This window comes from Hemitrygon akajei, chromosome 13, assembly GCF_048418815.1.
Source record: "Hemitrygon akajei chromosome 13, sHemAka1.3, whole genome shotgun sequence".
In the NCBI taxonomy this organism is placed as follows: domain Eukaryota; kingdom Metazoa; phylum Chordata; class Chondrichthyes; order Myliobatiformes; family Dasyatidae; genus Hemitrygon; species Hemitrygon akajei.
This window is the reverse complement of record NC_133136.1, coordinates 13255194-13279811: the sequence shown is the minus strand read 5'-3', so window position 1 is coordinate 13279811 and position 24618 is coordinate 13255194. Positions and strand designations below refer to the sequence as shown.

General features: G+C 41.7%; 1 protein-coding gene across 17 annotated transcripts in view; it reads right to left on the bottom strand.

The window, feature by feature from the left end:
* Positions 1–24618, bottom strand: part of nedd4l (NEDD4 like E3 ubiquitin protein ligase) — a 418746-nt gene that overhangs the window by 164443 nt on the left and 229685 nt on the right. For all 17 annotated transcript variants that reach the window (XM_073064158.1, XM_073064157.1, XM_073064163.1 and 14 more), the window contains one exon: positions 2117–2167. In XM_073064158.1, the coding sequence (XP_072920259.1) occupies positions 2117–2167 (51 nt within the window). The remainder of the gene's footprint in view (positions 1–2116; positions 2168–24618) is intronic.

The following is a 24618-nucleotide window of genomic DNA, read 5'->3' as shown; positions in this document are numbered from 1 at the left end:
TTAGTCACTTGTTACATTCAGCAATTTCCAAAATTGGTTCACTGCACTCAGTTTCCCAGGTTCACAACACATCAACCAACCTCAGAAAGTACAATTAAGTTCCTGTAACTTATTCCCAGCTTTTTCTTTGCTCTGTTATAGGTTTGTATTATTGACCATTCCTTAAATTTATAAAATCTACATAGATGAAAAACTGCTTCAATAACAATAAAGATAAAGAGTAGCTTTATCTGTCATATGTACATGAAGAAATCAAAACATACAGTGAAATGTATCATTTGATTTACGGGAGGATGGTGCTGAACAGCTCGCGAGTGTCACCAGGCTTCTGGCACCAACGTAGCATGGCCACAATTCACTAACCCTCACCTGTATATCTTTGGAATTTCGAAGGAGACCACAGCACCCAGAGGAAACCAACACAGTCACAGGAAGAACGTACAAACTCCTTACAGGTGGTGGTGAGAATTAACTCCAATTGGTAATCACTGGTGCTGTAAACCGATGTGCTAACCGCTACGTTACCAAACCACGCATAACAACTAATAGAAATGTTTAAGTTAATAATGGCCTCAGCAAATGTAAATAAAAGTAGCAACCAATAAGTGCTGATTATTACAGTTGAAAAGACGGGACCAATGCTAGGAAGAAAATTGGTCTAGGCATCCAGTTAAGAGTTTAGTAGATAGAATTAAAACTTTTATTACGTTATCTACAGCTGCAAAACGATGATTAGAATTGTAACAATGGGCTTATTTAATTAACATGATTATCTAGTACCCTTTTGTACCAATAGGTTTTTGTAATTCATGACTCAAATACCATACCATTATTATAAAAGATAAAATAACAAATCTGTTGCTAAAACTCTAAATATAGTTGATGCAAACTGACAAGGCCAGAAGACCTAACAACAGAATTAGTCAACAAATCAAACATGTCATTTCAAACGCAAAAAAACTTGCTAATTATTTAAAATCTCCAAATGCAGTATCAGATCTAATTTTAGACATAATTATGACTCAGTAGGCTATATTACAAATGATATTCTTCAAGGTCAGTATATTCTCCGTCTTCCTTCCATAATTCCATCCTTAACCTTCCACTTATTTAAAATATATTTTAGCAAATAATGTAAAACTTCTACCTTCAACTTGTTGAACTCTGTCTTTTTGAAAGACCAGTACTTCTCTAAACCTTTATTCTCAATAGGGTGCTGATAAACCACTTACCACAATGTTCCTTCCCCTTACATAGATACATATCAGTTTAAATTCACTTAACCTCCTTAGCAATATACAAAAAGAAGAGATTCTGCAGATGCTGGAAATCCTGAGTAACCTGCAAAAAATGCTGGAAGAACTCAGCAAGCCAGGCAGCATCTAAGGAGAGGAATAAACAGTCGATGTTTCAGGCCGAGACCTTTCATCAGGACTGGAAAGGAAAAAAGAGGAAGAAGCCAGAATAAGAGGTTGGGGGAGGGGAAGGAGTACAAACTGGCCAATGAAAAGTGAAACCAGGTCAGGGGGAAGGTAAATGGCTGGGGGAGGGGGATGAAGCAACAAGCTGGGAAATGAGGGGTGGAGAAGGTAAAGGACTGAAGAAGAAGGAATCTGATAGGACAGGAGAGTGGACCATGGAAGAGAGGGAAAGAGGGGGGTGATAATCAGGTGAGAACAATGGGTAAGAGGGAAGCCAGAATGGGGAATGGAAAAAGAGAGCTGGTGGGGTGGGGGGGGGGGGGGGAGAGAAATTACTGAGCATGAAAGCAATTGATGCCGCAAGGTTGAAGGTCTTTCAAACAAAATATGAGGTGTTGCTCCTTCAATCTGACAGTGGCCTCATCATGGCAGTAGAAGACAGCATGGACTTTCTTAACAAAATTGTTTTCCCTTTAAAATGTCATATTGCTCAAATGCTATTTGTTAACTTGCTTAATCGTATCTTCAACTGTGAAGATTTTTATAGTTGGATAGAGTCCCCCACTAGGTTTTCCCATATGGTGGTAAGATCAAAGAGAATTATGTTTCAGAATTTCATAAGATCTGTTTACACACAGGCTGATGAAGAAAACATGAACTTTATTTTTTAATTGTCTTTTCAACTATAAACTTACCGGTAAGTAATTAAGAGGCACATCAACTTGGCCCAGGAAATCATCCCTTGTCTGTAAAATAAAAAAAAAATGGAATTTTGTCAATAATAACAGAAAAAGATCTAACCTAATTATAATCAAAATCGGGTTTATTATCTGACATATGTCGTAAAATTTGTTGTTTTGTGGTAGCAGTACAGTGCAAAACATTTAAAAAAAAACTAAGTTACAATAAGAAGTATAAAAAAGAAATCAGTGCAAATAGAGAAGGGAATGTGAGGTAGTTAGTGTTCATGGGTTCAAGGTCCAACCAGAAATCAGATGGCAGATAACAATCTGATAACTTAATCAAAAATAGAGTCAACAAACACATCAACGCACAGAACACGCAACAGTACCTTCGGCCCACGAAGTCTGTGCCGACTATTTTGCCAGTCTAGTTATCCCCACCTGCTTGTGTGTTATCTATCTGTATTCCTCTGTTCCCTGCCTGTTATGACTGTCACAAAAATTCAAGAACATGGCTGAATTTTACTACTAACCACATTTTCTGGCTCCGTGTAATATCCATTTGATGCCTTTAACATCTGGTAATCTATTAATCTTTGTTCTGAACATAATCAATGATTGAGACTTCACAGCCCTCTTAAGTAGAGAATTCCAAAGATTCACTACCTTAGACTGAGGAGACTTTTCCTCATTTTGGTACCCATAGATCTTGGTTCCACAGCCAAGGAACGCAACCCCAAAATCAATCTAATCGAGCGAAAAACTTTGTCAGTTGCTATGAAGACATCTCTTATTCTTATTATCAATAAATAGGAGACCTAGCCTACTCCATCTCACCTCATATGACAGTCAAACCATCCTTGGAATCAGTCTGATGAACCTTTGTTCACTCCTTCCAAATTAGGTCTTCATATATACCTAAATGGAGCACAATACTTCTGGTGTCTCACACCTAAGCCCTATGTACCAACAGCCATATGTTGTGCTCTCAGTTACATGGCATTTTTAAAATTTAATTCATAATTCTCCTGAACAAACTCAGTGGTCACTTTATTAAGTAGATCTCCTTGTTAATGCAAATATCTTATCAGCCAATCATGGAGCAGCAACTCAAAGCACAAGAGTATGCAGATATGGTCAGGAGGTTCAGTTGCGTTCAAACCAAACATCAGAATGGGGAAGAAATGTGATCTAATTACTTTTACCATGGAAATGATTGTTGGTGCCAGATTTTGTTTTTCTGAATATCTCAGAAGCTGCTGATCTCCTGGGATTTTCACACACAGCAGTGTCTAGAGTTTACAGAGAATGGTGCAAAAATCAAAGAACATCCAGTGAGCGGCAGTTCTGTGGGTGAAAAGGCCTCGTTAATGACAGAGGTCAGAGGAGAACAGCCAGACTGGACGTTCCTGTTCAAAATGACAGGAAGGTGACAGTAACTCCAGTAACAACACATTACAACAGCAGTCTGCAGATGAACATCTCTGAGCACACAACATGTTGAACCTTGAAGTGGATGAGCTGCAGCAGCAGAAGACCACACCAGGTTCCACTCCTGTACCTAATAAAGTGGCCACTGAGTATTCATTGTGATCTGTACTTCAAGTAAAATATACCTTACAAATAAAGCTGTTCTACTTTTGTTCCTAGGAAAGCAAAGAAAGAAAGAATGTATAAATTCTGAAACTAAGAACACGTATTTTTAGCAATCATTTCCATTGCTTTTGGGATATCTACTTACTAGTCAATTAGTTCTGATATCTATTCATTAACGTAATGTAGGAAATACTGTAGCCAAATTGCTCACAGCAAGCAGCAAAGTGATAATAAACAGATATCTGTTTTCAAGTAATGCTTATTGAGGGATAAATATTACCTTAGGCATTAGGGATGATTCTACAGATCCTTGAAATAATAATAATGGAACACTAAAGAGATGATTGCAGCTTTGAATTATCCATCCCCTCAAAATGCAAACTAGAAACTGAAAAATGTTAAGTACCTTTCAAAGCAGTCCCAAGAATTCATTTCTAGAACAAGTGACTTGAAATAAAAGGTCCATTTATCAGTGATAATTAGCTTTCATGGATTAGTACAACAACATTTTACCCTATCAACATGAAAAACCTGAATTGCAAAGACAAAAATAACTAAAGAAAATGTGTGCAAAATGAGACACTATTTTAAAGCCCAGTACACAGTCAAAGTGACATAAATTTTCCATAATAGTGGAGATGAAAGCTAACTCTAATGCTTTCAATCACATTTGCAACCCTGATTTTCATAGCTTTACTATCACTGATGTATGTTGTGAAATTTGTTGTTCTACAGCTACAGCACAGGACAAGACATAAAATATATTATATATTTCAAAGACAAATCTATCTAAAAAGAAATTTAAATACAGTATTTCTTTGTCCACTGTGAATGCCTGCAAGAGAATGTATCCTAAGGTACTGTATGATGTAGCACCCCCGATCACGGTCACGTGAAGCGATGGGAGCATCGCATGCATATCACAAGTTCCGGTTTTGCGACCACTGACACCAGGCAGACAATATCTGAAAGAGTATTTATAATGACTGGGGTCTCCCCACTTGTAAATACACTGCCAAGAGGAAGACAATGGCAAACCACTTCTGTAGAGAAATATACCTGGAACAATCATGGTCATGGGAACACCACGATCACCTACGTCATATGACATGGCACGAAATGAAGATGAAGATGAAGAACTGGTCCACTTTTCCCACTCTGCTCCCCACCCCTTGCCACTGGCTGCTGTTCAATCCCAGTTATATCAAAACAAACTAAATTTTTAAAAACTATTTATAACTAATACTGAACTACCCCACTGATGTAGCAATTAAATGAAAATTTCAGTGGTCAAACCTTAATTTGCATTTAGCAGTTCACATACCAATGAAGTTGCAATGACAGTGCAATTTTGTTAATAGTGACACTGTAATAAACATCATTGTTAACTATCATAATTGTTGGGACAGAATAACTTCAGATCAACCACTTCATAGAACTGAAAAAAACAAGTTTACAGAAATAGGAGATCAAAGGATTAATTGAAGTTACAATATTATAAAAATATGTATTGTTGAATCCATTCATTCAATTCTGCATGGAAGCTAGAAATACCTCCAAACAGCCTGCTTTTAAAAGCTTTTAACAAACAAATGAAATTGCTTTAAAATTCGCCATGAATTCATCAACTGAATTTGGAGTACACTTGGACAGGAGACCACAGTTCCACCACTTGGCTCTGCGCTGAACTATGCGACTCCCTTAGCGGACTTCAGTTCAGAACGCTATTTGCTTGCAGATATTATTTGTATGTTTTTTTTTCTTTGCATATTGGATGTTCAATAGTCCCCTGTTATAACTGGTTCTTTTTTGATGGGCATGACATGTCTTTATTCTCTGCATGTTGGGTGTTTGGTCTTTTTTTAATATGGGCCCTTTTGGGTTTCTAGGAGATGAATCTCAAGGTTGTATAATGTATACATAACTTTGATAATTAATATACTTTGAACAGTTCCTCACAGCATCAAGACAGTTGTAGAGCAGAGAAGCTTCAGCTAACTTTTTGCTGATCTACAAAATCCTTATATACAGCATTAGCTCTACATCCATCTACATGCCTAGTTAAATGCATATCTAAATGTTTCTTGAACACTGGGCAGAAAAATGGCAGATGGAGTTCAATCCAGACAAGTGTGAGGTGATGCATTTTGGAAGAACAAACCAGAAGACTGAGTACAGGATTAATGGTCAGTTACTTAAGAGTGTGGATGAACAAAGGGACCTTGGGGTTCAAATCCATACGTCCCTCAAGGTCGCTGCACAGGTTGATAGGGTAGTTAAGAAGGCCTATGGGATACTAGACTTCATTAACAGGGGGATTGAGTTCAAGAGTAGAGAGGTCATGTTGCAACACTACAAATCTCTGGTGAGACCGCACTGAGAGTATTGTGTTCAATTCTGGTCACCTCATTATAGGAAGGATGTGGAAGCTATGGAGAGGGTGCAGAGGAGATTTACCAGGATGTTGCCTGGTTTGGAGAACAAGTCATATGAAGCAAGGTTAGCAGAGCTGGGACTTTTCTCTTTGGAGCGTAGAAGAATGAGAGGGGACTTGATAGAGGTCTACAAGATTATGAGAGGCATAGATAGGATGGATAGTCAGTACCTGTTTCCCAGGGCACCAATAGCAAACACCAGAGGGCATATGTACAAAATTAAGCGAGGGAAGTTTAGGGGAGACATCAGGGGTAAGTTTTTTACACAGAGGGTAGTGAGTGCCTGGAATGACTTGCCAGGGATGGTGGTGGAGGCTAAAACATTAGGGGTATTTAAGAGCCTCTTGGACAGGCACATGGATGAAAGAAAAGTGGAGGGTTATGGGGTAGTGTGGGTTTAGTACTTTTTTTTAAGGATTATATGGGTCAGCACAACATGGAGGGCTGAAGGGCCTGTACTGTGCCGTAGTGTTCTATGGTTCTATGTTCTAACGGTTCTATGGTATTTCACTTTTAGGGAACTACAGACTTGAACCTCGAAGTCTCTCTGTTCATCAGCATTCCTATATCACTTACTGTTTATGTCATGCTACCATCTGACTTCTCAGAATGCATAACCCTGCACTTTTGAAAAGCTCAAGGTTCAAAGTAAATTTATTATCAAAGTGCATACATGTCACCATATACAATGTTAAGATGCATTTTCCTTTGGAATTAAATTCCATTTTCAATGCTCTACCCTATTTTCCATCTGATCTATATTCTGAGGTGGCTATAGACAACCTTCCTTGCGATCCATAATGTCATCACCTTTCTTGTCATCCACAATTGTCACACGGATTGCAGACAGCACATTAACAGAATGGTGAAGAAGTATCATTCGTTCCAATACAAAATCTCACAAATCACTGTACAGTGACACCTGTTTGAAAGTACACAGCACTTCAGCAATGACGTTTTGCACTGCCAGCATCTAATTTCCATCTGTTACGACTGACACCTTTTATTGCTCCTCATGTCAGCTGGGAATTAAACAGTGGATTGTCATTACAGTCAACGAAGCAACAGCCAAATACAACACTGCTTGATAAGGAAAACAAAAATACTTCTTGATCAAAATGATGAGAAAAGTCCTGGCTCTCTTCCATGTAAAACAGTTTGCTCACCATCTACGCACATCCTGTGGTGAACTCCTCACACATGATATCCAATGCCCAAAATTTTAATGTCTGTGGCTTTTCACTAAGTAGAAATAATTTAAAAAGGCACTGCATACATGATCACCATCAGGTTTTTCAAGTTCAACATCATCTGATGTCAAAGGCTCAACCTGGCTGGATATTTGAAAACACCTTCATCAGGCTGAGAAAGATACAGATGAAGTCACCGGCCACAAAAGATTTTGCAGATACTGGAAACCTATAGCAATGCACATGAAATGTGGGAGGAACTCAGCAATTCATCTATGGAAGGAAATAAACAGTCAACGTTTCAGGCTGAGATGTTTACAGTCATGAAAGGTCTCGGCCCAAAATGTCAACTGTTTTTTTACTTCCATAGATTTTGCCTGACCTGCTGGAGTTTCTCCGGCATTTTGTGCTTGTCATGGCCAAAATCATGATCCCTGCGAAGTGCCGACGATTTCAATTATACCGGTGCCTAGGAAGAACATAGTAACCTGCCTCAATGATATTGTCCAGTAGTACATCCACTGTGACGAAATGCTTTGAGAGGTTAGTGATAAAACATATGTAAGGCAAATTGGATCTGCTCCACTTTGCCTATCACCACAACAGGTCTACAGCAGATGCCATTTCATTGGCTCTTCTCTCAGCCATGGAACACGTGGACAGGGAAAAAAGCAGATATCAGGATGCTCTTCATTGACTACAGCTCGGCATTCAACACTATCATCCCCGCAAAACTTATCAATAAGCTCCAAGACCTTGGCCTCGATACCTCTTTGTGCAACTGGATCTTCAATCTGCTCATTTGCAGACACAGTCAGTTTGGATCGGCAACAACATCTCCTCCATAATTTCCATTGGCACAGGCACACCACAAGCCTGTGTGCTTAGCCCCTGCACTACTTGCTTTGCACATATGACTGTGTGGCCAAGCTCAGCTCCAGTGCTGTATTTAAGTTTGCTGACAACAATGCTGTTGTTGGCACAATCAGCGTACAGGAGGGAGACAGAAAAGCTGGCTAAATGGTGTCACAACAATCACCATTCACTCAATGTCAGCAAGACCAAGGAGCAGATCATTGACTATAAGAGGAGGATTGGAGTACTGTGCAGACAAAACAGATGCGTTCCCGTGCAGGTCCGGCGAAGAGCTTTAAAAACCCAGTCTCTACAAAAGAGAGGTACCGCCTAGAGGAGAGGTCATCATAGGAGTGGTCGTTACCAGGGTAGAGTAGTAAGGCTATGGGTCAACAGGGGTTGTGGCAAGAACAGGCGGAGGCAAAGTAAGTAGTTCACTCCATATTTCTTACTTAAAATCTTGAGAGAATAGGGGGTATGTCTACAAAGCCAGTGTTCTGTTCAGGGTGTCAAATGTGGGATATCCAGGAGACATTCAGCCTCCCTAACGGCCACGTCTGCACCAGGTGCATCAAGAAGCAGCTCCTTGGAGGCCACATTAGGGAGCTGGAGCTGCAGCTCGATGACCTTTGGCTTGTTAAACAAAGTGAAACCATGCTAGACAGGAGCTATAGGAAGGTAGTCACCCCAAGGCTACAGGAGACAGATAAATGGGTGACTGTCAGGAGAGGGAAGGGAGAATATCAGATAGTGGAGAGCACCCGTGTGGCCGTCCCCCTCAACAATTAGTTCTCCATTTTGAGTACTGTTGTGGCAGACGACCTACCTCGGGGAGGCAGCAGTGGGCATGCCTCTGGCACTGAGTCTGGTCCCGTGGCTCAGAAGGGTAGAGAACCAAAAAGATGGCAGCAGCAATAGGAGGTTCTACAGTCAGGGGGACAGATAGGTGATTCTGTGGACATGAAAAGGAAATATGGATGCTAATTTGCCTCCCAGGTGCCAGGGCCCGCAATGTTTCTGACCCCGCCCACGATATCCTGAAAAGGGAGATGAGCAGCCAGAAGTCGTGGAACATATTGGTACAAACGACATAGGTAGAAAAAGGGAGGAGGTCCTGAAAACAGAATACAAGCAGCTAGTTAGGAAGCTGAGAAGTGTAACCTCAAGGGTAGTAATCTCGGATTGCTGTCTGTACCACACGATGGTGGAGACAGGAATAGGATGAGGTGACAGAAAAATGCGTAGCTGAAGAATTGGAGTGAGGGTCAGATTTCTGGATAACTAGGACCTCTTCTGGGTAGGTGGGACATGTATAAAAGGGACATGTTGCACTTGAATCTGAGTGGGACTAATATTCTTGCTGGCAGGTTTGCAAGAGCTGTTGGGAGAGGTTTAAACTAATATGGCAGGGGGGTGGGATCCAGTATGACAGAGCTGAGGATGAGCCAGTAGGTTTACAAATAGATGATGGATGTAACACGAATGTAAGGAAGAACAAGCAAATAATTGGGTACAAATGCAGGCAGAGCAAAGAGTTAAATTGCACCACAGGGGCAAAATTCAAAAGGGTGAAAAATACTGGACTGAAGGTGCTGTACTTAAATGCATGTAGCAGTCAGAATAAGGTGGACAAATTCTTGGCGCAATTATAGATCGGTCGATATGACGTTCTGGACATCACTGAGCCGTGGCTGAAAGAAGGCCATAGTTGGAAGCTCAACATCAAAAGATATACTTTGTATCGAAAGATCAGGCAGGAAGGCTGTTGGTAAAAGACGGAATTAAATCTTTAGAAAGAGGTGACGTAGGAGCAGAGAATGATGAATCTTTGTGGGTGGAGTGAAGAAACTGCATGGGTTAAAAAAAACATTATGGAAATCAAACATATGCCTCCAAATAGCAGCCAAGATGTGGGGTTGAGGCCGCAAAGGGAGTTGGAAAAGGCATGTAATAAGGGTAATGTCTCAATTGCAATGGGAGACTTCAATATGCAAGGGGACTGGGAAAAACAGGTTTGTGTCAGATTGCAAAAGAGGGAATTTGTATGCTTACGGAATGGCTTTACAGCAGCTTGTGGTTGAGGAAAGGCTATCTTAGATTAGATGTTGTGTAATAACCCTGATCTTATTAGGGAGCTTAATGTAAAGGAACCCTTAGGAGGGAATCCATACTGAAATTTGAGAGGGAGAAGCATAAGCTTCATGTGTCACTATTACAATGGAATAAAGGGAACTACAGAGGCATGAGAGAGGAGCTTGCTCAGGTGGATTGGAGGAGAATACAGGTGCTTATGATGGCAGAACAGAGGTGGCTGAAGTTTCTGGAAATAGGTAACAAGGTGCAGGATGGATATATCCCACAGAAGGACTTCTCAGATAGCAGGGGTAGGCAACCGTGGCTGACAAGGGATGCTAAGGAATGCATAAAAGATAAGGAAAGGGCATATAAAGTAGCAAAAATGAGTAGAAAATTGGATGATTTTTAAAAATCCAACAAAAGGCAACTAAAAAAGCTATAAGAAGGGTAAAGATGAAATATGAGGGCAAACTAGCCAATAATATAAAGCCATGTAATTGCAGCAGGACTCAGGCAAATACGAAGAATGTGCAAAAAAGTGGCAGATAGAATACATTGTTGGGAAATGTATGACAATGCATTTTGGTAAAAGGTACTATTATCTAAATGAAGAGAAGGTGCAAATAACAGAGCTGTCAAGGGACCTAGGAGTCACTGTGCAAGACTCCAAGAAGGTTAATTTATAGGTTGAGTCTGTGGTAAAGAAGGCAAATGCAATGTTGGCACTTATTTCACAGGGAATAGAATATAGAAGCAAGCAGATAATGCGGAGCCTTTATAAGACACTGGTCAGGCCATACCCATCATCAGTTTTGGATGCCATATCTCAGAAAGGGATTCAGAGGTAGATAGGGTCGGCAGCTTTAAATTCCTCAATGGTATCATTTCAGAGGATCTGTCCTGGGCCCATTAAGTGCTGTTTGGAAGACAGTACAGCAGCACCTCTACATCTAGAAGTTTCTGAAGATTCGGCATAACATCTAAAACTTTGACACAGCTTCTATAGATCTGTGGTAGAGAGAATATTGAATGGTTCCATCACAGCCTGGTATTGAAACACCAATGCTTTTGAACTGAAAAGCTTACAAAAAGAAGTGGACATGGCCCAGTCCCTCACAGGTAAAGACCTCCTCTGCCCTCCACTGAGCACATTTACACTGAGCGCTATCGCAGGAAAACAGCATATATCACTTTGTGTTTTCTCGAACTTTCCACCCTTTCCCCTCTCCCAATTTCACCTGTCATCAACAAGTTGGTACTAACCCCACCTTCTTACTCTGACCTCATCTCTCTTTCCAGTCCTGATGAAGAGACTCAGCCTGAAACATTGACTGTTTATTCTTTTCCACAGATGCTGCCTGGCCTACTGAGCTCCCCCAGCGTTTTGTGTGTATTACTTTGATTGCCAGCATCTGCAAATTTCCTCTTGTTTGTACATCATCAAGGACCCCCACCACCCAGGACATGCTCTCTTCCCACTGCTGCCATCAGGAAAGAGGTACAGGAGCCTCAGAAACCACAGCTTCAGAAATAGTTATTATCCTTCAAGCATCAAGCTCTGGATCTAGATGGGGAAAACTTCACTCACCCCAATACTGAACTGTTCCCACAACCTATGACTCAATTTCAAGGGCTCTTTCTCTCATATTCTCAATATTTATCACTTATTTGTTTTTTTTAATTTTTGTACTTCCACAGTTTGTTGTCTTTTGCACATTGGTTGTTTGTCCATCTTGTTTTGTGCAGACTTTCATTGATTCTATTGTGTTTCTTCTCATTTACTGTAAATGCCTGTAAGAAAGTAAAATCTCAGGGTCTTATAAGGTGACATATTTACTTTGAACTTTGCTCTTGCTGCTAACAGTAACACTCCAGTCTTCAGACAATCAGTAGTTGTAATTCTAATTTAGCAATGTAAATAAAAGAATAAATCCAAAAAATTGAATGAATGAAATCTATGAAAATATTTTGGATTTACACTACAGATTACCAAACACAGTTTACAGATTCAAGCACATTCCTATTTAAATGCATTCTTTATCAGAATCAGTATCAGGTTTATTATCACGAGCATGTGTCGTGAAATAACCTAACTGCTGACACACTAAAAACATCGTTGAAAATCAGAATCTACAGAGCTATCATCAGTCTAAACCAATATGCTTCAGGTCATAAGCCCCCAATCAATGAGCGCTTGACACAGAGCTCAAATTGCTTCTTGCTTGAGAAAATTGAGGAGAGGGAGTCTCTAAGAACTGTAACTCAAAACTGCTGTACAGCTGACTAGACAGAAATGCTAATCTTGTGACTAAGAGGGGTCACTAGAATCCAGTGATAGTTGACTATGGAAGTAAAGTGAAATTAACATCCTTGTAGATCTACAGTATGACATCTACAAGGATGTAAATTCCAAAGATTCAAAGCTCAGATGGTTGAGAGCACCCTTGTGGCCATCCCCCTCAGTAATCATTATCTTGTTTTGGATGCTGTTGAGGGGGGTGACCTGACAGAGGACGACCACGGCAATCAGATCTCTGGCACTGAACCTGGATCTGTGGTGCAGAAGGGAGAGAAGATGAAGAATGCGGTAGTTATAGGGAATTCCATAGTGAGGTTCTGTCAGTCTAACAGAAATACCCGCATAGTGTGTTGCCTCCCAGGTGCCAGGGTAGGAATGTCTTGGATCAGGTGCAGAGTATTCTGAAGGGAGAGGGTGAACAGCCAGAGGTCTTGGTACACGTTGGTACCAATGACATAGGTCGAAAAAAGGAGGACGTCTTGAAGAGAGAATTCAGGGAGTTGGGTAGGAAGCTGAAAAGCAGGACCTCTAGGGTAGTAATCTCAGGATTGCTGGCTATGCCACATACTAACGAGCACAAGAATAGCATGATAAGGCATATTAATGTGTGGCTGAGAGACTGGTGTAGGGAGCAGGGCTTTGCGTTCCTGGATCATCGGGGTCTCTGCTGGTGGAAGTACGACCCGTACAAAATGGACAGGTTATACTTGAACCCAAAGGGGTCCAATAACCTAGCAGGCACATTTAGTAGAGCTGTTAGGGAGGGTTTAAACTAATTTGGCAAAGGGATGGGGCTGAGGAAGGGGAAAACAGAAATAAATCAAAGATAGAGTGCAACAGAGATGATAGGGAGGACAGGCAGGAGATGAGGCACAATCACAGCCAGTGGGATGAGTTACAGGGCAATAGAGGCATGGTGAATTTAAAACAGAAAGTAACAGATACTGGAATGAAAATGTTATATTTCAATGCAGGCAGCATAAGAAATAAAATGGATGATCTTGAAATTCAGATACAGGTTGGTAAGTATGATGTTCTGGCCATCTCTGAAACTTGGCTACAGGATGGCTGCCATTGGGAGCTGAACATCCAAGGATATATGGTGTATCGCAAAGATAGGTTAGTAGGCAGAGGGGTGGTTTGGCCCTGTGTATAAGAAATAATATTAAACCATTAGAAAGGGATGACATAGGATTGGAAGGTGTAGAGTCTCTATGGGTTGAGTTAAGAAATGGCAAGGGTAAAAGGACCCTAATGGCAGTTGTATACAGGCCTCCAAACAGTAGTTGGGATGTGGATTACAAATTACAGCGGGAGATAGAAAAGGCGTGTCAGAAAGGCAACATCATGATAATCCTGGGGATTTCAACATTAAAGTGTATTGGGAAAACCAGTCAGTACTGGACCTCAAGAGAGAGAATTTATAGAATGTCTAAGGGATGGCTTTTTAGAACAGCTTGTTGTTGAGCCCACTGAGGGGCTGGCTGTGCTGGGTTGGGTGCTGTGCAATGATCCAGAGGTGATAAGAGAGCTCAAGGTTAAGGGACCCTTAGGGAACAGTGATCACAGTATGATCAAATTCACTTTCTAATCTGAGAAGAAGAAATTAAATTCCAATGTGTCGGTATTTCAGTGGAATAAAGGAAATTACAATGGCATGAGAGGGGAAATGGCTGAATTTGACTGGAAAGGGACATTTGCAGGAAGGACAGCAGAGCAGCAATGGCTGGAGTTTCTGCAAAACATGAGGGAAGTGCAAGACAGATATATTCCACACAAGAAGAAACTTTTGATTAAAACGACACTACTGTGGCTGACAAGTGAAGGCAGAGCCAAAGTAAAAAAAAAGAGAGGGCATACAAGTAAGCCAAAGCTAGTGGAAACATAGGGAAGATTTTAAAAACTTTCAGACGGAAACTAAGAAGGCCATTAGGAAGGAAAAGGTGAATTATGAAAGGAAGCTGGTGACTAATATAAAAGAAGATACTAAAAGCTTTTTTAAGTACATAAAGGGTAAAAAAGAGTTGACAGTAGATATAGGACCAATAGAAAATGACACTGGAGATATTGTAATGAAAGATGTAGAGATGGCAGAGGAACTGAATGCGTATTTTACACATGCTTGCTTTGAGGCGGAAAATGACGTGGCGATGAGGAATTCCACCTCTCCTCCAAATGATCAGGTGCTTTTCTCATCGTGGCCGATGTGAGGAGAACCCTGTGCAGGGTCAACCCATGGAAGGCTGCTGGACCGGACAATATTCCTGGCAGAGTGCTTAGAGGATGTGCAGACCAGCTAGCAGATGTTCTCACTGACATCTTCAACATCTCCCTGAGCAGCACTATTGTTCCAACGTGTTTCAAGGCCGCAACCATCGTCCCCGTGCCAAAGAAGTCTTCAGTGTCCTGTCTCAATGACTAGCGTCCCATTGCACTCACATCCATCATCATGAAGTATTTCGAGAGGCTCGTCATGAGGCATATCAAGACCCTGCTGCCCCACCCCCCACTGGACCCCCTGCAGTTCGCGTACCATCCCAACCGTTCAACAGACGACGCCATTGCCACCACCCTCCACCTGGCCCTAACCCACCTGGACAAAAAAGACACGTATGTTCAAATGCTATTCCTAGACTTCAGTTCAGCATTCAACACAATCATCCCTCAGAAACTGATTGGAAAGCTGCACCTACTGGGCCTGAACACCTCCCTCTGCAACTGGATCCTAGACTTCCTGACTGGGAGACCTCAGTCAGTCTGGATCGGAAGCAGTATCTCCAACACCATCACACTAAGCACGGGGGCCCCCCAGGGCTATGTCCTCAGTCCACTGCTGTTCACTCTGCTGACCCACGACTGTGCTGCAACACACAGCTTGAACCACATCATAAAATTCGCCGATGACATGACTGTGGTGGGTCTCATCAGCAAGAATGACGAGTCAGCTTACAGAGAGGAGGTGCAGTGGCTAACGGACTGGTGCAGAGCCAACAAACTGACACTGAATGTGAACAAAACAAAAGAGATGGTTGTTGACTTCAGGAGGGCATGGAGCGACCACTCTCCGCTGAACATCGACGGCTCCTCGGTAGAGATCATTAAGAGCACCAAATTTCTTGGTGTTCACCTGGTGGAGAATCTCACCCGATCCCTTAACACCAGCTCCATAGCAAAGAATTCCCAGCTCAAAGGAAGAGGTATAGAATATAAGAGCAGGGATGTGATGTTGAGGCTCTATAAGGCACTCATGTGACCACACTTGGAGTATTGTGTGCAGTTTTTGGCTCCTTATTTTCGAAAGTATATCCTGATATCGGAGAGGGTTCGGGGAAGATTCACAAGAATGATTCCAGGGATGAAAGGGTTACCATATGAGGAACGTCTGGCAGTTCTTGGGCTGTATTCCCTGGAGTTCAGGAGAATGAGGGGGATCCCATAGAAACATTCTGAATGTTAAAAGGCCTGAACAGGTATGGCAAAGTTATTGAAGGACATCCATTTTGAACAGAGATGCGGAGAAATTACTTTAGTCAGAGGGTGGTAAATCTGTGGAATTTGTTGCCACGAGCGGCTGTGGAGGTCAAGTCATTGGCTGCATTTAAGGCAGAGATTGATAGGTTCTTGATTAGCCAGGGCATCAAAGGGTATGGGGTGAAAGCCGGGGAGTGGGGATGACTGGAAGAATTGGATCAGACATGATTGAATGGCGGAACAGACTCAATGGGTCAAATGGCCTATTTATGCTCCTATATCTTCCGGTGCTATGGTCTTACATTTTTTATCCAAGTATGTAAGCAGTAATACAGCTCTGAGATTCACCTTTCCGCAGGGCTGACTATTTGAAATATTCTTACATACCACATACTGCACAATGGACTCCTGAATATTAATGAGTGTAAAATTAAATAGGAGGCGGTTGCACATCCATCTCAGGTCTTGAACACCACTGAATATCATTGCTATTACTCCATTTCAATCAACTTCCCTGCTGATCACCAGCTCCCTGAAAAGAACCACCAGCGCGGACAGAGCATCCAAGCTAACTACTCATAACCTCCTAGGGCAGAGCACTTCTGATGTTCAGAGAGTTATACAGCATGGGAACAGTCCCCTCAGCCCAATCCATCCATTGAAACCAAATTGTCTACCTGAGTAAGTTTGATCTATATCCCTCTAAACCAGGTGGTCCCAACCTTGCGTTCACAGTTAATGGTATTGAACTCCTGTGTTAAACTCTTCTAATCCAGGTACCTGTCTAAATGGGTTTAATATCCTATTATACATTCCTCTACAGCTTCCCCTGGCAGCTCATTCCTACATACCTTCTCAAACTAGATCTAAGCCTTACCCTGTGAAAAAGACTTTTCACCTTACCTATGCCCCTTGTGATGTCATACATCTCTCAGCTTTCTCTCACTTAGTCTCATATGCTCAGGAGGAAAATACTCCAACCTATCATATCTTCACCAATCTTTTCTGCATTTTCGTGGCTCAAGGACATTGTTTCTCCAGCTGGGCAACCAGAAGTGCACACAATACCACGTACAGACTCAACAACATCTTCGACAGTTATAATATGGCACCACTACTCCTGTAACTAAATGCCCCAACAGATGAAAGCAAGTGTGTTAAACATCTTCTTCACCAGCCTCTCTACCTGTAAATCCACGTCAGTGGAGTATGTGACTGAGCGCCTGATCGTGGCTGTCTATATATGCCATATGCCTCCTCCTTTCCCCTGACCAGAGATTCAATATCCCTCATCGACCAAAGCCTCAATATCCCTCTTCAACCAGGGTTCCCTCATCCTACCAGACTTGCCCTTAACTCCAACAGGAACATGCAGGAACATTTTTTATATCTCTCAGCTTTCTCTCACTTAGTCTCATATGCTGATCTCTCCTCATCTCACTTTTAAAAGTCTCCCATTTGCTAGCTATCCCTTTACCTACCAACCAACCTCAGTGAGCCTCTTCAAAATTTGGCTTTAGTATTTTAATTTATGAATGCAACTTATCTTTTTCCATAAATATTTTAAGACTAAATAAAGTATGAGCTCTGGCCCCAATCTCCTCCCCCACCCCCCATTGACACCAATCCCCTTGATTTTAGACTCAGTAAATTAGAAGAAAAGGCATTTTGCCTTGTAAATTTCATTCAGTTACTTCTATGTTAAAATGAGGTCAGGTCTCCTTCTTCCTTAATCAAGTAGAGCCCCCTTCACTGTGGAATCTAATAATCCCAGAAATCAATCAGTCTGGTTACACATTTCTAGTGACTGTAAATTTAGGTAGAACGGACTGGTCACACTGACCCATGTAATTACTCTTCTACACTCTCAACATCCTCTGGGGAACTTCTTCACTCAGAGGGTGGTGAGAGTGCAGAATGAGCTGCCAGCAGTATTGGTGGATGCAGGTTCAATTTCAACAAGTAAGAGAAATTTGAATAAGTACTCTCCTACAAGAGGAGCGGCTGTACATGATCTGGTAGTGAAATGAACCTGGTCTGGTGTCAGCTCTCTCAGTAGGAGAGCATTTTGGAAATAGTGATCACAATTCTATCTCCTTTAACATAGCATTCGAGAGGCATAGAAACAGACAAATTAGGAAAGCGTTTAATTAGAGTAAGGGGAAACATGAAGCTATCAGGCAGTAACTTGGAAGCATAAATTGGGAACAGATGTTCTCAGAGCAACGTATGGCAGAAATGAGGCGGATATTCGGGGGAAAGTTGTGTGGCATTCTACATAGGTGCGTTCCAATGAGACGGAAAGGATGGTAGGGTACAGGAACCGTACAAAGGCTGTTGAAAATCTAATCAAGAAGAAAGGAAAAGCTTATGAAAGGTTCAAAAAACCTGATAATGATAGAGATCTAGAAGATTATAAGGCTAACAGGAAGAAGATCAGGAATGAAATTAGGAGAGCCAGAAGGCCTTGGCGTGCAGGATTAAAGAAAATCCCACCTCCTCCTCCCATAGATGCTGTCTGGCCTGCTGAGTTCTGCCAGCATTTTGTCTTTTAACCCAAGACATTCTACAAGTATGTGAAGAGCAGGAGGATAAGACATGAGAGAATAGGACCAATCAGGTGTGACAGTGGAAAAATGTGTTTGGAACCAGAGGAGATAGCAGAGGTACTTAATGAATACTTTACTTCAGTATTCACAATGGAAAAGGATCTTGGCAATTGTAGGGATGCCTTACAGCGGTTTGAAAAGCTTGAGCATGTAGATATTAAGAAAGAGGATGTGCTGGAGCTTTTGGAAAGCATCAAGTTGGATAAGTCTCTGGGGCCAGACGAAATGTACCCCAGGCTACTGTGGGAGGTGACGGAGGAGATTGCTGAGCCTCTGGCAATGATCTTTGCATCATCAATGGGGATGGAAGAGAGTCTGGAGGATTGGAGGGTTGCAGATGTTTAGAACATTACAGCACAGAAACAGGCCTTTTGGCCCTTCTTGGCTGTGCTGAACCATTTTTCCGCCTAGTCCCACTGACCTGCACCTAGACCATATCCCTCCATACCCCTCTCATCCATGTACCTGTCCAAGTTTTTCTTAAATGTTAAAAGTGAGCCTGCATTCACCACTTCAACTGGCAGCTCATTCCACACTCCCACTACTCTGTGTGAAGAAGCTCCCCCTAATGTTCCCTTTAAACTTTTCCCTTTTCACCCATAACCCATGTCCTCTGTTTTTTTTCTCCCCTAGCCTCAGTGGAAAAAGCCTGCTTGCATTCACTCTATCTATACCCATCATAATTTTATACACCTCTATCAAATCTCCCCTCATTCTTCTATGTTGTTCCCTTATTCAAGAAAAGGAGTAGAGATAGCCCAGGAAATTATAGACCAGTGAGTCTAAACTTCATTGGTTGGTAAGTTAATAGATAAGATCTTGTGAGGCAGGATTTATGAACATTTGGAGAGGCATAACATGATTAGGAATAGTCAGCATGGCTTTGTCAAAGGCTAGTTGTGCCTTACGAGCCTCAATGACTCTATAAGCATATATACACTCAGTACAGAACGCACTGAGCCTGTATGCTTTGCATGCTGCCTGTAACCAATATATTTTCATTTAAAACGTCAAGTAACTTGTTTTACCTTTGGTAAATTTAGGTAAATGACTTTTGTTACATTAACTGCGGCACTCCTTTCAAAGTAGAACACAAAGTACAGTTGGCTTTTTCTAATCTGAATGTTAACTTTATCACAAGTACAGTCTAAGGGTAAACTATTTATTTTAAATACATTTAACAACTTAATTTTTAAATACTCTATTATTCTATCCTTCCTGTCTTGCTTTAATACCTCACCTGTCTATTGCCCTTCCTCACAGCTAAGTTTTACACCAACATTTTATATCAGCAAACTTGGTTATTGTATGCTTGGTAGTTTCAAACCATTAATGTAATTTGTGAATAGATATGAGTCTTCGAAAACTCCACTCATAACAAGAGTGCTGCACTGAAATGAACTCCTCAATCTACAAATCCACTATCTCTGCCTTCACATTAATTCTAAACATAGAATTTTTTTATTTTGTGTCGTCATCCTTCAAAAATAGCTGAACGTGGTTCAGCAACATTTTTAAAACCTTAGATTTGTCTAACTCTGTTTCTTTTCCATAAAACTACATCCACTCTGCCAACCTCATCATCAGTGATCTGTGGCCTCTCCTCAATAATGTACAGCAATTTCTCAGCAATGATTAGGCAACTGGTCATAAACAGATACTGGAAATCCACAGCGAGAAACACAAAATGCTGGAGGAACTCAGCAGGTCAGACTACATCTATGGAGGGGAATAAACAGTCAAACTTTCGGGCCGAGACTCTTCATCAGGACAGGACAATTGAAACACCAACACCCTTGAATGAAAAATCCTACAAAAAGTAATGATTATGGTCCAATCCATCAATGGCAAATCCCTCCCCCTCCATTCAGAGATGTATGTGAAGCACCGCTGCAGAAAAGCAGTAACCATTGTCAAGGACCGACACCACCAGGTAATGTTCTCTTCTCACTGCTGCCAACAGGAAGAAGCTACAGGAGCCTCAGGACTCACACCACCAGGTTCAGGGACAGTTATTACCCTTTAACCATCAGGATCTTGAGACAGTGGAGATAATTTCACTTGTCCCATCATTGGACTGTTCCCATAACCTATGGACTCACTTTCAAGGGCTCTTGAAGTCATATTTTTGATATTTGTTCCTTACTTATTTATTATTATTTTTCTCTTCTTTTTCTTTGCATTTGCACAATTGTTTTGCCCTTTACGTGACGGTTATCTGCCCTGTTGAGTGCAGTTTCTCATTGACTCTATTATAGTTAATAAATATCTTGAGTATGCCTGCAATAAAATGTATAAGTTGACATATGTATTTTGCTAATAACTACTTTGAATTCTGAAATTTGAACTGTGCCTTTTTTCATTTACTTCTGCTGTCTGATTGTTATTCTAAGAATCATTCAAGCTGTGGTGTAAGCGGAATGTCATGGTCCTACAACCGGTTATGAGACCAAATGGAGCATTTCATTAATGTAATAAGTACTGAGTGAAACACTGGGATAAGACCTCACATGGGGTGGCACTCTAAAGTACTGGTTAATATTCAGTACTGTGCAAAAGTCTTTGGCACATATATATAACTGGGGTGCCTCAGACTTTTGTACGTGGAGCAGAGAGCGAGTTTGTAAATCTGGTGGGAGCAAAGGAAGTTTGGAATGGCGAGGGTGGAGCATTGTCGGAGGGTTGTGGGAAATGTGGCAGAGAAGGAGTGCTGGGTGCAGTGCTTGGCACAGATGCAGACACACCCAACCCTGAGATACCAGGCAAAGCCATTTGTTTCCTAACAATTGGTTTTTTGATCATTGCAGAATGCCTCTCTGTCTTTCCCACTCCCTCCCTCTCCCTTCCCCTTTTCCCAAACATGATTCCCCTCTCTCTTCTCCCTTCCCACACTCATTCCACAATAGAGACCCATATCATAATCAGGTTTATCATTATTCAGATATGCCCATAAGACCATATGACTATAAGACATACAGTAGGTGCAATATTAGGCCATTCAGCCCATCGAGTCCACTCTGCCATTTCATCATGGCTGATCACAGATCCCATTCACCCCATGCACCTACCCTCTCACCATATCCACTGATGCCCCGATCAATCAGGAGTCTATCAACTTTCACTTAAATATACCCATGGACTTGGTCTCCACCCCAGTCTGTGGCACAGCATTGCACAGATTCACCATTCTTTGTCTAAAAAAATTCCTTCTTATTTCTGTTCTAAAAGGTTACCCCTCAATTTTGAGGCTGTGCCCTCTAGTTCTCCAGAGAGAACACCCTCTCCACATCCACCTTATCTAGTCCTTTCAATATTCCATAGGTTTGAATGAGATCCCCCCGCATTCTTCTAAATTCCAGTGAGTACAGGCCCAAAGCTGCCAAATGCTCCTCAGATGTTAACCCCCTCATTCCCGGAATCATCCTCATGAACCTCCTCTGGACTCTCTCTTAATGGCAACACATCCTTTCTGAGAAATGGGGACCAAAACTGTTGACAATACTCCATGTGCTGCCTGACTAGTGTCTTATAAAGCCTCAGCATTATCTCTTTGTTTTTATATTCGTCCCCTTCAAATAAATGCCAATACTACACTTACCTTTTTTGCCACAGACTCAACCATGAAATTTTGATGAATGTTATGAAATTTGTTTTTTTGTGGCAGAAGTACTGTGCAATGCATAAAATTACTACAAAACTGTCTTAGGCACTCTAGCTATATATATATATACCTAAGACTTTACACAGTACTGTAAATGTTTTACACTGCCAGCATTCAGCAACTGGGGTTTGATTCCAACCACTGTCTGAAAGGAGTTTGTACATTCTTCCCTTGGGTTTCCTCCATATAGTCTGGCTCCCCCCACACACCCTCACATTCCAAAGACATATGTGTTAGAGTTAGTAAGTTGAGAGCATGTTAAGTTGAAACCAGAAGTACTGTGGGTAATATTGAGCCCCTTACCTAAGAAAGGATGTGCTAGCATTGGAGAAGGTCCAGAGGAGATTCTCGGAATGATTCTGGGAATGAAAGGATTAATGTATGAGAAGCATTTGATGGGTGAAGCTCAATATCCTCCATCCCTCTTTGGTCCGCCTATCTTGAACAAGGCCTTGCCTCGTCTGTCCTCCCCTCCAATATAAAACAGCTATCTTCTCCCTCAGCTCTTGGCCCAGATGAACAGTGGCCATCCAAAGAACCTACAAATCCCTCACTTGCCCTTCCCCACAGTTGCAATTGCCTCCCCCTTCTCCAAAGGTTTGCAGGGATGTGCTCCAGGTACAGGTGGCGTCACAGAGGTCCATAAGAGGTTCCCAGGTATGAGGAGCGTTTGACGGCTCCGGACTTATTCACTTATTCTTACTGGAGTGTAGAGGAATGGTGGGGGGGGGGGGGGGGGGGGGGGAAACACAGATCTCATTTAAACCTATTGAATATTGAAAGGGCTAGATAGAGTGGATGTGGGAAAGATGTTTCCTACAATAGGAGAGTCTAGGACCAGACGGCACAGCCTCAGAATAGAGGGATGTCTATTTAGAACAGAGGTGAGGAGGAATTTCCTTCGCCAGAATGTGAAAAACTTTTGGAATTCATTGCCACCGACGACAGTGGAGGCTAAGTCATTGGGCATATTTAAAGCGGATACTTGATAGGTTCTTGATTAATACAGTTGTCAAAGGTTATGTGGAGAAGGCAGGAGAATAGGGTTGAAAGGGATAATATATCAGCCATGCTGGAACGGTGGAGCAGACTTAATGTGCCAAATGGCCTAATTCTACACCTATGCTTTATGGCCCTCTGGTTTAAGTCACTGGTATATTTAAAATGGAGGTTTAGAGGTTCTTGATTCATAAATCTGCCATGACTGAATGGTGAAGTAGACCCAATGGGCCAAATTGCCTAATTCTGCATCTATGTCCTATGGATGGGACTAGCAAAAGAACAGGTCAACATGGACTAGATGGGCCAAAGGGCCTGATTTTCTGCTGTAGTACTCTATGCAGCTCAACCCTCTGAATTCCTCCAGCAGTTTGTTTCTCATCCTATTTGACTGTATACTGAAGTTAAAACCTCATATTCTCGCTGTCAAAGCAAAGCCTATTGCTAAAATGATACTCAAAGAAAGGAAGTGGAAAGGAAGATTAGATATGTTCATGTATAGCTTTGTTGGCACATGAAACGGAAGAGTCAACATAATGCGTGATTCCGATGGCCAAATAGGATAGGGCTTGAAAGAGATCGATCAGGTTTAGAATGTCCTTGCAATTATCCTTCTCAAACTTACTAAGTTAAAGTGCCGTCAACTAAATAGGTGAATTGTAATACAGGGCAATATTGTTCTTCACACACAAAATGCTGGAGGAACTCAGCAGGTCAGGCAGCATTGATGGAGAGGCACAGTCAACATTTCAGTCTGAGACCCTTTATTGGGACGGCAAATACAGTCCTGATGAAGGGTCTCAGCCCAAAATTTTATTATTTTTAATTCCTTTCTTTATTCCTTTCCATACATGCTGCCTAACCTGTTGAGTACCTCCAGCATTTTGTGTGTGTAAGTGTAGTTTATCGAGACTAAACTTCAAAGGATTTAATTGGCGGTGAAGTTCTTTAGGCATCCTGGAGGTCAAAGAAGGCATCCCATAAACTTAAGTTGTAGCGATGTACTACATACAGAGCTAGAGACGACACGCAGTCGGTAAGTCATTTTGAGACTAGTTTATTCAAATTTTGCGGTGCTGGCATTTAATCCCTAGCGCCCGCCCTCTCCGGGCGGAAATGATGTCAGAGGCGCATTACCAAAGTCTCCCCCCGCGCGCTGGCTATTTGTGAGCCGGTTCGCCTGCGCAGAAAGTGGGTCACCACAAAGTCACCTTTTGCATCAATTTTCATTCAAGAATCAGTATAGAAACGGGTCCTTCTGTGTACCACATATATTTTGACCAACAAAACTAATTCCATTTGCCTACATTATTTTCTTAACCT